The 14,203-nt window shown below is 40.4% G+C and overlaps 1 protein-coding gene across 5 annotated transcripts in view; it reads left to right on the plus strand.

Annotated features, from left to right (window-relative positions):
- Nucleotides 1–14,203, plus strand: part of LNX1 (ligand of numb-protein X 1) — a 315,851-nt gene that overhangs the window by 265,654 nt on the left and 35,994 nt on the right. For all 5 annotated transcript variants that reach the window (XM_070757148.1, XM_070757145.1, XM_070757147.1 and 2 more), the window contains exons 6-7: nt 4,420–4,791; nt 7,128–7,247. In XM_070757148.1, coding sequence (XP_070613249.1) covers nt 4,420–4,791; nt 7,128–7,247 — 492 coding nt within the window. The remainder of the gene's footprint in view (nt 1–4,419; nt 4,792–7,127; nt 7,248–14,203) is intronic.

The following is a 14,203-nucleotide window of genomic DNA, read 5'->3' on the forward strand; positions in this document are numbered from 1 at the left end:
CTCTGGGAGTTGGAAGTCCCTACACGCCTTTAAAGTCGCCGAGGTTGAGTAAAAAGATGTTGTAAGGCAACGCGAGAAACCCCACGTGACTTTCCCCTTCACCCCCCCTCTCAAAGAAGATGCCCCTTGGTACAAGTCCCTTATCAGTTCTGTGATACTTAGCTTGCAGCTGTGAGGTAATTCACAGTCCTTCTTCTTTCACAAAGTGAAACACACTTTGCTCTGGTTTAGTCTCAAAGCGAGAAAAATCAGCACACAAAAAGTCAAACGCAGCAAAGCAGGCACGAAACACAACGATCAGATAATCCTCCTCAATGGCCAAACCCACAGGCTGCTCTTTATAGCAGCCTCACTAATTACCACAGCCCCGCCCAACCACAGGTGGCCTCCTTTTCTTTGATAATAATCTCTCAGTTGTTGTTGCCTATGCATTGCTCTCCACATGCGTGGCTGTATCATTAACTCTTGTTCTGAATCCAAGGAGGAGCTAGATAATTGATCCCCTTCTGAGCTGTCTGCCACACTCTCCTCCTCCCTGTCACTCATGTCTTCTTGGTCAGAGGAGCCTTCATCAGCAGATTCCACCAGGGGCAAAACAGGCCTGCAGCAGGTGGATGTCTCCCCCACATCCACAGTCCTTGGGGCAGGAGCTGGGCCAGAGCTAACCACAACACCTCCCAGGCAATGGTGACCTGCTTTAGCTAAATTATAATCTGGTCGCTTTATACTAACACTGCTGGCACTTGCTGTGTACCAAGGTCACATGATCACCTTTTGCACACCTTTAGACAAGCAAAGCCAAATGGGGAAGCCAGATTCACCTAACAACAAGGTTATTAACATACCAACTGCAGTGATTCAGTTAACAACTGTGGCAAGAGAGGTAGTAAAAGGCGGAGAAGCCACTTAATAAATGTCTCACTTAACAACATAAATCTGGGGCTCAATTGTGGTCATAAATCAAGGACAGAAGAATAAACACAATTTTCTAGAACATGAAACATGAACAGATTTCTTAGGATTAGGAGCTTTATAAATGCTCCATCTACCCCCGTCTCCAACATTATTGCTGAAACTTCTTTATATCTTTTTTGCAGGGTAAAATAACTTTAGTTGCTGGGGGAAAGTTGCATTGGACAGACCCTTCTTATAGAGTTCATTGCTATACCATGACACTGGATCGCTAGATCTTTTATTTATTTTTCTTAATAGCGTTGGAAGCACTCGCAGAGGTAGTGGCAAATATCCTAGCAAAACATATAAAAACAGCTTAAACAAATCATCATGGGTATAAAATGTCTTGGCTGGGAGCCATTTCAATGGTACTGTGACTTCCCGAACATTTCAACCCAAGACCTTCTGCGAGGTAACACCCACCCACTCAAATATCAGTTCAACTAGATATTTTTGTCTGGAAAACCAAAAGAGGCACTCCGAGTGCCTTTTATTTAAATTTAGAGGACTGGTAAACAGTTCCCATTTTAATACTAGACAACACAGTAACGAAAGTAGAGATCTTAAAAATTTCTACGTTCTATCATATAGGTATCAGTATCAAATGACAGAACAGTATCAGTATCAACAGTAGAGACCTTCAAATTTCTAGGTTCTATCAAATTTCTAGGTTCTATCACATTATTATTTATTAGACTTGTTTGGCGTCCCCAGAGCAATAATAACAAATAATAATAATAATAATAATAATAATAATAATAATAATAACAACAACAACAACTAATAATAATAATAATAATAACAACAAATAATAATAATAATAATAACAATTAATAGTAATAGTAATGTTTATGTTTATTTAGATTTGTATGCCGCCCCTCTCCGCAGACTCGCAGACTAATAGTAATACTAATACTAATACTACTAATAATAATAATAATAATAACAACAACAACAAAACAACAACAACAACAACAATAATAATAATAATAATAATAATAATAATAATAATAATAATAATAATAATATAGAAACATAGAAACATAGAAACATAGAAGACTGACAGCAGAAAAAGACCTCATGGTCCATCTAGTCTGCCCTTATACTATTTCCTGTATTTTATCTTACAATGGATATATGTTTATCCCAGGCATGTTTAAATTCGGTTACTGTGGATTTACCAACCACGTCTGCTGGAAGTTTGTTCCAAGGATCTACTACTCTTTCAGTAAAATAATATTTTCTCATGTTGCCTTTGATCTTTCCCCCAACTAACTTCAGATTGTGTCCCCTTGTTCTTGTGTTCACTTTCCTATTAAAAACACTTCCCTCCTGAACCCTATTTAACCCTTTAACATATTTAAATGTTTCGATCATGTCCCCCCTTTTCCTTCTGTCTTCCAGACTATACAGATTGAGTTCATTAAGTCTTTCCTGATATGTTTTATACTTAAGACCTTCCACCATTCTTGTAGCCCGTCTTTGGACCCGTTCAATTTTGTCAATATCTTTTTGTAGGTGAGGTCTCCAGAACTGAACACAGTACTCCAAATGTGGTCTCACCAGCGCTCTATATAGCGGGATCATAATCTCCCTCTTCCTGCTTGTTATACCTCTAGCTATGCAGCCAAGCATCCTACTTGCCTTTCCTACCGCCCGACCACACTGCTCACCCATTTTGAGACTCAAGACCAGTAGTGGTTTGCACCTGTTATGAATGGGATTGGCAATCCGTTAGCGGAAATGGAAATGTGCATGCATCTCCATTCTCCCGATGCATGTACATGCATTCCCGCATGAGATTTGACTTCTGCACATGCACCGGAAGTGAAATCTCATGCAAGGGTGTTCTCGTGTGCAAGATTTTGCCCATTTTTGGCTCTCTTTTTTGCTTCTGCACATGCGCGTAAGCAAACATATTGGTGAAAATCACCGAAATCTTGCTCTCACGTGCATCCTCACATGAGATTTGGCTTCCGGCACATGGGCAGAAGCTGAGTCTCACATGGGGAGATGCATCTTGCATGTTGGACGCATGCACGCCGGTCTCTAGGAGTATTTGGTAACAGTGAAAGGTAGGAACCCCCACCTGCTCAAGGCCTAAAATGGTCACCTAACATCACAAATGTCATCAAAAAAGCACAACAAAGAATGTTCTTTCTATGCCATTGCCAACTGGTCAAGGGGAAATCAGGGGAGATTTTACAGTATCCTTCCCGTGGAGTGCCCACCAAGCCACGCCCACTAAGCCATGCCCATCAAGCCATGCCACAAAGCCACACCCACTAAGCCATGCCCACCAAGCCACGCCCACAGAACTGATAGCAAAAAAAATTGAATCCCACTACTGTTGCGGTTGTGTGTAGTTCAGCCTCAGTTAGATATAACCAGTAATGGACTGCTGCCCCCACGGCGCGGGACACAGTGAGGGTAGTAGGTTTATGCACTATTTATTGAATACATAATAGTTTTTTTATTTTATTTATTTATTTTATTTTTTAGATTTGTATGCCGCTCCTCTCCGTAGACTCGGGGCAGCCAACAACAATAATAAAAATAGCATATTTTTCTTTTATTGTTCTTCTTTCTCTAGTACCTTAGTATGACCTTTAATTACTTTTAAAATAGGAAATAATTAAATAGTATGTTTTTACCCATAAATGCTTTAATCATTTTAATCATTATCTGGAACTGAACTTTTATAGCAATTAAAGAAAATTGAGCTACTTGCATAATCGGCCCTGGCCCTCTGCAATCATCTCCCTCCAGAGATTCACACTGCCCACACCCTCCTCGCCTTTGGCAAGTGTTCTAAGACTCATTTATGCTGCCAGGCATGGGGAAATTAGATCAAGCCCCCCCCCCCCCGCCTGTTTAATAATGAAATGTGTGGTTGTGAATGAATTGGCTGATTGATTTTACTGTATTGGGTTTTTAGTTGTAATTTTAATTGATTAGATTTCTTGCTGTATTGTTTATCCTGTGAGCCGCCTCGAGTCTTTGGAGAAGAGCAGCATACAAATCTAATTAATAATAATAATAATAATAGCAATAACAATAACAATAATAATAATAATAATAATAATAATAATAATAATAATAATAATAATAATCTGTTATCATACTGAATCTTGTGGGTTCAGTACAAAACCTTAAAATGTTACTGTGCCCCTCAACAAATAATGCTGTCTGTCATTTGTCCTTTTCGTGGCTCTTCAAATAATGTGACTTAATCAACTGAAAGAGTCCAAGCATGTATCTGAAAACTTATCTTGGTCAGTAAGCCACTCCCACCCAGTCACATGACTTTTGAGCCACCCCCTAGTCACGTGATTGCCAAGCCCCTCCTACCCAGTTACATGACGATCAAGACTCACCTACAAAATAAGCCACGCCCACAGTGCAGCAGTAAACATTTTGGCAGCACATCACTGAATATAACTGACCCACAGTTCTCTCTTCCAGGTCAATGGCATAGATATCAGAAACGTGCCTCACAGCTACGCTTTGTTCGTCCTGAGCCAACCGTGTCAACTTCTCCGTCTCACGGTGCTCAGAGAGCAAAGGTACCAGTGTGGGAATTCTGGACTCTTCCCTGTTGTTCCTTGCCACAGAGATGAGAATTTGCACATCATTCTGAACAAAAGCAACCCAGAGCAACAGCTGGGCATCAAGTTGATCCGTAAAGCTGACGAGGATGGTGTCTTTGTTTTCAACCTCCTGGAAGGAGGCCTGGCCGCCCGTGAAGGGGAACTTCGAGAAAACGATAAGGTTTTAGCCATTAACGGGCACGACTTACAACACGGGAGTCCAGAAAGCGCAGCCCAGTTAATACAAGTAGGTTGAAAGGGCTTCCTCAAAACACGTCTGAGAAATGAAGTTTAAACGTTTGTTTGTGACCAAGAAATGCAAACTGCCGTGTCAGCAGATAAAAGGAGGGGATGGGGGGAAATTGCCCTGCTTTTATTGTTGCCACAACTTTAACAGATGAACAGAGTTGGAAGGGACCTTGTAGGTCATCTATTCCAGTGATTTTCAACCTTTTTTGAACGGCGGCACATTTTTTACATTTACAAAACCCTGGGGCACATTGAGCGGGGAGGGTGGGGCTAAAAAAAGTTTGGACAAAAAAATTATCTCTCTCTCTTCCTCCCCTTCACTCTATTTCTTTCTCCCTCCCTCTTTCTGTCCCTTCCTTCCTCTTTCTTTCTCCCTCGCTCTTTCTCTCCCTTCCTTCCTCTCTTTTTTGTTCTCTTTCTCTATCCCTCCCTACCTCCCTCTATGTCTTTCTCTCTCTCTCCTTCCCTCCCTCTCTCTCTCTCTTGCTTTCTTTCTCTCTCTTTCTCTTTCTCTCTCTCTTTCTTTCTCTTGTTCTCTTTCTCTCTCGCTCTCTCTTTCTCTCTCTTGCTTTCTTTCTCTCTCTCTCTTGCTTTCTTTCTCTCTTGCTTTCTCTCTCTCTTGCGTTCTTTCTCTCTTGCTTTCTCTCTCTCTTGCTTTCTTTCTCTCTGAGCTTCGCAGCACACCTGACCATGTCTCGCGGCACACTGGTTGAAAAACACTAATCTAGTCCAACCCCCCACCCAAGCACCAGTGATGGCGAACCTTTTTTTCCTTGGGTACTGAAAGACTGTGTGTGCGCGCTATCCAGTGGTGGCAGTGATGGGCTCCTACGGGAACGGTCAGGAACACAGCTCCAGTAGCAAAATTTGAAGCTCCACCCCAGAGCTCCCAATTTGCACTGAAAGATGTTGAAACAAAATGCACAGTGTGGTAGTAAAACTTTTGGTAGCCCTTCACTGAGTGGTGGGCTCCTATGGGTACGGTCAGGTACACAGTACCGGTAGCAAAAATTTTATTTATTTCTTTTTTCTTTTTTCCCTTCTGGGCTCTGGGTATGTTTTTCCTATCACAGTAAATGAGGTTGAATGTGTATAATTTTAGTGTGTACATACACTTTATATAGTAGATAATCAGGGGTGGGCTACTGCCTGGACGGGGGGGCAGACCGCAGTGGGGTAGCGAAAATGGAATTCCACCCCAGAACACCCAATTTGCACTGAAAGATGTTGAAAGAAAATGCATAAGCCACGCCCACAGTGTGGTAGTAAACATTTTGATAGCCCATCACTGGCGCTATCGCACATGCGTGAATGCCCACACTCATAATTCAATGCCTGGGGTGGGAGAAAACAGATTTCCCCACCCCAAGAAACCAGAAATTACCTGTTTCCCAATTTCTGTTTGAGTCCAGTAGGCTCGTGTTTCACCCTCGCCAGGCTCCAAAGGCTTCCCTGGAACCAAGGGAGGGTAAAAACACCCTCCCCCATGTCTCCAGAGGCTCTCTGGAAGCCAAAAACGCCCTCCCAGAGCCTCTGTGTGAGCCGAAAATCAACTGGCTGGCACACACATGCACGTTGGAGCTGAGCTAGGGCAATGGCTCACGTGCCAGCAGATATGGCTCTACGTGCCACCTGTGGCACCCGTGCCAAAGGTTCGGCATCACTGCCCTATACTATTTTATCTCTTCTTGAACGCCTCCAGTAATGAAGCTCCCACAACTTCCAAAGGTGGCAACTTCTGTTCCGTTTGTTGATTGTTCTCACTGTCAGGGAATTTCTCCTTCTTTCCAGGTTGAATCTCTCCTTGGATCTGTTTCCATCCATTGTGTAATCAGGTCTTCAGGTGCCTTGGAAAACAGCTTGGCCCCTTCCTCTCTGTGGCAGCCCCCCAAGCAAAACCTTAAATTAAAATTAATTAAGAATAGATTCAAAATGGAGTTTAAGAGTTAAAAAATAGAGTACTGGAATTGAAAAAAGGAAGAAAACTGCTTAGGCTGTCCTTTCTTAAGTTAAAATGAGATGTAGCTTTTCTTCTTTAGATAGAATGAATAATTGAGATTTAGGATTTTTAAAATTATTTTATAGGAAAGAGACTTTATAAGTATGCTATTATTCATTGAAGATACATGTGTTGTTATATATGTATGGTTTTATGGTGGAGTAAAAATGAAAAATGTTATTGAAAAACAAAACAAAATATTATAATGTATCCGGAAGACATTTTCTTTAATCGGTTTAAAATCAATCTGGTGTGAGCGCGGCCATTTTGTGAACGTGTCTGAAAATCCATTTATTCAGCCAGTTAATGGCTTCTGTCTGTGTCTCAATATGCAGGCTAGCAAGAAGCAAGTTCACTTCAGCATTTCCAGGCAAACCAGGCGACAGACCCCAGATATCTTGCAGGAAACCGGCTGGGGTTGCCATGATAACCATCAGTCCTTCATTACTGACAAGGTGAGGCCTGCACTCTTTCTCCTCCTCCTCCCCCTATTCCTCTTCCTCCTCCCCCTCCTCCTCATGGCATATATCAGGGGGCTGGATCCAGCCCATGGGGAGCTTAGAGTGGCCACCCAGAAATCCAGCCTGTAGTGCCTCTGCCAGCGAAAATGAAGCTTGGGAGGGCTACGTTGGGGCGTGTGGCCATTACCACCACTAGTGGTGCTCTGTGCCTACAGCTTAAGCTGTTTTGCATGCGTAGACGTGTCCCCAGTGTTTTTACTTCTGCGCATGCACAGAAGCAAAAAATTGCTGAAATCCCTCTTGAGCACACGGCCCTCCACAAAATTTTGCTTCTGTGTATGTGCATGAAGCGAAAAATATGTAAAACATTTTTTTAAAAAGATGGCGACGCCAAGAGGACTGCCACTGGAGCAGTCATGCACAAATTGCGCAATCTGGTGGCCGCTACTTGTTGTGGTTAGCTCTGGCCCAGCTCCTGCCCCAAGGACTGTGGATGTGGGGGAGACATCCACATGCCACAGGCCTGTTTTGGAATCTGCTGATGAAGGCTCCTCTGACCAAGAAGACATGAGTGACAGGGAGGAGGAGAGTGTGGCAGACAGCTCAGAAGGAGATCAATTATCTAGCTCCTCCTTGGATTCGGAACAAGAGTTAATGATACAGCCACGCATGCAGAGAGCGATGCATAGGCAGCAACAACTGAGATATTATTATCAAAGAAAATTAGGCCACCTGTGGTTGGGTGGGGCTGTGGTAATTAGTGAGGCTGCTATAAATAGCAGCCTGTGGGTTTGGTCATTGTGGAGGATTATCTGATCTTTGTGTTTCGTGCCTGCCTTGCTGACTTCAACCTTTGTGTGCTGATTTTTCCCCGCTTTGAAAGTAAACCAGAGCAAAGTGTGTTTCACTTTCTGAAAGAAGAAGGACTGTGAATTGCCTCATATATATCAGAGGCCTGGGGAAATAAAATTATCTTTGCTGATGCTGACATCTTATACCAAATATTTTTGGTGTTTCATTTCAAGCTACACTCTGTTTCTGATAGACAGTGGTACCTCTACCTTAGAACACCTCTACTTATGAACCTTTCTAGATAAGAATTGAGTGTTCAAATTTTTTTGCCTCTTCTCAAGAACCATTTTCCACTTACAAACCCGAACCTCCAAAACTGTAACCGGAAATGGCAGGAAGAAGCCTCTGTGGGGCCTCTCTAGGAATCTCCTCGGAGGAATCAGGGCTGGAAAAGGTGGGGAGAAGCTTCTGTGGGGCCTCTCTAGGAATCTCTTGGGAGGAAACAGGGCCTCCACCCGCCCAGTGGTTTCCAAAATCGCACACATTATTTGCTTTTGCATTGATTTCTATGGGGAAAATTGCTTCTTCTTACAAACCTTTCTACTTAAGAATCTGATCATGGAACAAATTAAGCTCGTAAGTAGAGGTAAGTAGAGGTACCACTGTACAAGCAGATTGTGTATCTATTGATTTTCTACCTTCCTACAGGAAGTAGCACCTGGAGATGAAAAAATTAATATGGCAGCCACACCCATTATATTCAAAGTGTGTGTTTTTGTGCGTGTATGTTGCATTGCAGGACTTCAATCCCAAAGCTATAGGTACCACATTAACTTTTCTCACCACATCTGTGGAAACCAATCTTCCTCTTTCTTTTTTAAAAAATTGAATACTTTGAAGACAAATATACAGTATAAACAAATACAAAGTAGAATACAGATAAATAAACCAAGGATTGGAACACGTCATGAAAGATTTTGCTTTTTGGCACACCTTAAAAATATGGGGTAGAAACATTTCTAAATTGTTATAACAAGCTCCAAGGTCCAAGATGGCATCAAAGACATTGTTTAGTTTCTTATTACTGATTTTATTAATATGTCATTGGCTATATTGTTAGTGAAAGGTTATGGCTTCTTGTGTTTCTTTGCTGCCATCTAGTGAGCGCATGGAAATTTACAAATCTGGAAATTTTGTATCCAGCTCATGCCTAAAAGCGTTCTAAAGAATAGAATGGAATGGAATGGAATGGAATGGAATGGAATGGAATGGAATGGAATGGAATGGAATGGAATAGAATAGAATAGAATTCTTTATTGGCCAAGTGTGATTGGACACACAAGGAATTTGTCTTTGGTGCATATATGCTCTCAGTGTACATAAAAGAAAAGATACACTTGTCAAGAATCATGAGGTACAACACTTAATGATTGTCAAAGTGGTCAAATAAGCAATTGTCATAGAGGTCAAATAAGCAACTTTTGTAAACTCCTTAAAACCCACCTCTGTCGTCAGGCGTGGGGGAACTGAAACATCTCCCCCTGCCTATGTAGTTATTTGTGCATGATATGACTGTATGCATGGTTTTTTTTAAATATATATTGGGGTTTCTTGTTTTTTAGACTTTTTAAATGTATTATTATTATTTTAGATTCTAACTATTAGATTTGTCACTATATATTGTTTTTATCATTGCTGTAAGCTGCCCCGAGTCTACGGAGAGGGGCGGCATACAAATCTAATAATAATAATAATAATAATAATAATAATAATAATAATAATAATAATAATAATAATAACTTCTAAATAAGACCATTATACAACTGCTTAAACAAATTGTTGAATGGAGCTGAAAATGGTTTCTAAACGAGCCTCAGAATTCTTTTCCCCCCAGCTCTCTGCTTTCTAGCGCCTATCTTCTTATTCCTGCTGGAATCATTTAAGTGGATCTGTTCATGCATGAACTATTTTCTCTACACTATCGCCAAAAACAGAATCTCTGTGCTATGCTTTTAAAATCACTTTTAAAATCTCCTTTGAAGAGGATTCTTTCACAGTTGTTATGTAATAGATGTTATCCCAATTTTTATAGAGTTTTGTAGAGACTTCCATGTCCAAATAAAACTGCTGCCCCTATATATACTTGGGCATTGGTCTGATGGATTTTACACCTGTGTGACGGAGGCCAAAATTAATTGCTTGCACAACCATCCAGGTTCATATACAAACCGTTATCATCTTTATTTACTGCTCAAAAAAAATAAAGGAACACTCAAATAAGACACCCTAGATCTGAATGAATGAAATGTTCTCATTGAATACTTTGTTCTCTACAAAGTTGAATGTGCTGAATACGAAATGAAATTGATTGTCAATCAGTGTTACATAGAAACATAGAAGTCTGACAGCAGAAAAAGACCTCATGGTCCATCTAGTCTGCCCTTATACTATTTTCTGTATTTTATCATAGGATGGATATATGTTTATCCATTCAGTTACTGTGGATTTATCTACCACGTCTGCTGGAAGTTTGTTCCAAGGATCTACTACTCTTTAAGTAAAATAATATTTTCTCATGTTGTTTTTGATCTTTCCCCCAACTAACTTGAGATTGTGTCCCCTTGTTCTTGTGTTCACTTTCCTATTAAAAACACTTCCCTCCTGCACCTTATTTAATCCTTTGACATATTTAAATGTTTCGATCATGTCCCCCCTTTTCCTTCTGTCCTCCAGACTATACAGATTGAGTTCATTAAGTCTTTCCTGATACGTTTTATGCTTAAGACCTTCCACCATTCTTGTAGCCCGTCTTTGGACCCGTTCAATTTTGTCAATATCTTTTTGTAGGTGAGGTCTCCAGAACTGAACACAGTATTCCAAATGTGGTCTTACCAGCACTCTATATAGCGGGATCATAATCTCCCTCTTCCTGCTTGTTATACCTCTAGCTATGCAGCCAAGCATCCTACTTGCTTTCCCTACTGCCTGACTGCACTGTTCACTCATTTTGAGACTGTCAGAAATCGCTACCCCTAAATCCTTCTGTTTTGAAGTTTTTGCTAACAAGAAGTGTTAGGAAGTGTTGCTTCCTAAGTGGACAGTTTGATTTCACAGAAGTTTGATTTACTTGGAGTTTTTTAAGTGTTCCCTTTATTTTTTTTGAGCGGCGTATATTTCCACTCTGTAGGATAATTTGATTAAAATGACCCCTCCTCCCTTTTCTTACTTTGAAAGACAATACTTGGATTAGAAATTTCTAGAGCACAGATGTAAATGTGAGGTCAATATTGCTTTCAAGTTGCTAATATCCAGTGCCAAGAATAAGCTTCGGCCTTCAACATCATTTGTTATTATAAAATGGTTCAGCTGTCCCTTTTGGCGATGAAAACCCATGACATCCTGCCTCTATGAGGAAAGAGCCTGGCTCTGAAGCCAGGGACAATTGTAAACATTGGCTTGTCCAGCGCCAAAGCTTGGAGGCACTCGGGTGATTGCATATCCAGATTTCACTAGCTTCCACTTGGAGCGAATTGTGCAATGTCAGACATTTCTACACTGCACATGAGGCAACGTGCCAACTGTAAGGAACCGTAAGATCATCTGATATTTCCATCTTCGGGTGTTGTTCCCAAGCAATTGTTCAACACCTTTAATTCCTGCTAGTAAAATGTGCAGAAATCAGGATTCAAAGGGCAGAATGTGATCTAATTACAATTACTTAGGCATGCATGTAGTAGGTCAAGAAGAGCATCTTTAAAGCAGCTGTATCTTTTTGTGAGTATAGTATCTACAGCCGGCACAGAGTCTCAGGAAAAAGATGGAATTAAGATGTGACTCTGACCTCTGGTAATCACGCCTCGCCCTTTAAAACCAGAATGTTGTACAATAGCAACTTATCTGCTGCTTTTCACGGTGCTTTACAACGCTCTTTAAGCAGATTACACAGCCAGCATATTGTTCACAACAATCTGGGTCCTCATTTTACTGACCTTGAAAGGGTGAAAGCCTGTAGATTGATTTATAGATAGATTTATAGATTTATTAGATTTGTATGCCGCCCCTCTCCGAAGATTCAGGGCGGCTGTATATGTGTATCATACACATACACATATACAATATCTATCTATCTATCTATCTATCTATCTATCTATCTATCTATCTATCTATCTATCTATCTATCTATCTAACATATCTTTCTATCTATCTAACATATCTTTCTATCTATCTAGCTAGCTAGCTAGCTATCTACCGTATCTATCTATCTTTCTGTCTTTCTTTCTTTCTTTCTTTCTAAATCTCTCTCTCTATCTATCTACCTACCTACCTATCTACCTACCTATCTATCTATCTATCTTTCTTTCTTTCTTTCTTTCTTTCTATATCTATCTATCTATCTATCTATCTATCTACCTACCTACCTATCTATCTATCTATCTATCTACCTACCGTATCTATCTTTCTTTCTTTCTTTCTTTCTTTCTATATCTATCTACCTACCTACCTACCTATCTATCTATCTATCTATCTATCAATCAATCATCTATCTTGCAATGTTCAAAAACAGATGTCAGCCTCCCAGAATTAAATTGCTGCCAATGTAACAATCAATATTAAAATGGAAGCAATCTATTGGGATCTCCCTATCAATGGAGCCCCCACAGTAATGCTAAAAGCCTGGATGGAATTGGTTATTTTAAAAAAATATTACTCCTGAGAACATTACCTTGTAACTAAAGGCCTTGGTTATCAGTGATAAAACTCAGTTCATAATGCATTTCAGTTTCTTCCACTATCCCCCTCACTGCCTGCGTAAATGTTATTTTTATATCTAAAATAACAGAGAAGGAAGCCCATTCACCAGCATTCCTTTTGAGCCTTTAAGATGGCTTGACATTTATTGCAATCTAAAGGAGAAGTTCTTCCGAGGCAGCTTTTAAGAGAAACTCCTAAAAGGTTTTGCTCATGACCTAGGGAGAAATCAGTAATTTCCTCCTCCTGCTGCTAACAAAATGAAGTTAGTGACAGCAGATCAGTCTTGAAAAGATCGACAACATCATCTTCTTTGTGGAATGATTTTTAAGACCGGCCTATTTCACTGAGACAGAGGAAATAGAATGTGCAAGTTTAGGTTCAAAAGTTCGCTGACTTGCAAAAATAAAATAAAATACAAGACGTTTCCTTTCAACCCGCCACACTTGCCAGCAAGAAAAGTCACAGAAATAGAAATGAAGTCAACCTGGATTATTTTATTGCTAAGGAAGGAAAGGAATGGTTTCTTGGCTTAGGGCACAGAATCCTTCTCCAATAGGGAGACTGTGCAGGGTCTTGTGAAAAATCCAGGATGGTCAGTCACAATGGCGCAATCAGAACTCTGCACAGGACAGTTGTGGCTTTGATTGTGCTGATGTGACAAAGATCTGGGGGCATGTAAGAATCCAAGAGGATTCGGGCTTTTTCACTGCCACATATATATATATTCGTAGCCTAGGGAATTATATATATATGATGAGGTCAAAATAGGGCCGAAATAGATCTATCCTAGTGTCCCTTAATTTTCAAATTCAACAAAAACATGTGACACATACAGAATATATCTCCGGGACCGCCTTCTGCCGCACGAATCCCAGTGACCAGTTAGGTCCCACAGAGTTGGCCTTCTCCGGGTCCCGTCAACTAAACAATATCGTTTGGCGGGCCCCAGGGGAAGAGCCTTCTCTGTGGCGGCCCCGATCCTTTGGAACCAACTCCCCCCAGATATCAGAGTTGCCCCCATCCTCCTAACCTTTCGTAAGCTACTTAAAACCCACCTCTGTCATCAGGCATGGGGGAATTGACATTTTCCCTCCCCCTAGGCTTATAAAATTTATGCATGGTATGCTAGTATGTATGATTGGTTTCTAAATTGGGTTTTTAAAATTAACTTAAATATTAGATTGTTTACATTGTATTATTATTGCTGTGAGCCGCCCCGAGTCTGCGGAGAGGGGCGGCATACAAATCTGATAAATAAATAAATAAATAAATAAATAAATAAATAAATAAATAAATAAACAAACAAACAAATAAACAAATAAATAAATAAATAAATAAATAAATAAATAAATAAATATAGTTTGTCAGCTATGAATAAATAACTGCCTTGGAAATGGTTCTGGCTT

This window comes from Erythrolamprus reginae, chromosome 7, assembly GCF_031021105.1.
Source record: "Erythrolamprus reginae isolate rEryReg1 chromosome 7, rEryReg1.hap1, whole genome shotgun sequence".
Taxonomy (NCBI): Eukaryota; Metazoa; Chordata; class Lepidosauria; order Squamata; family Dipsadidae; genus Erythrolamprus; species Erythrolamprus reginae.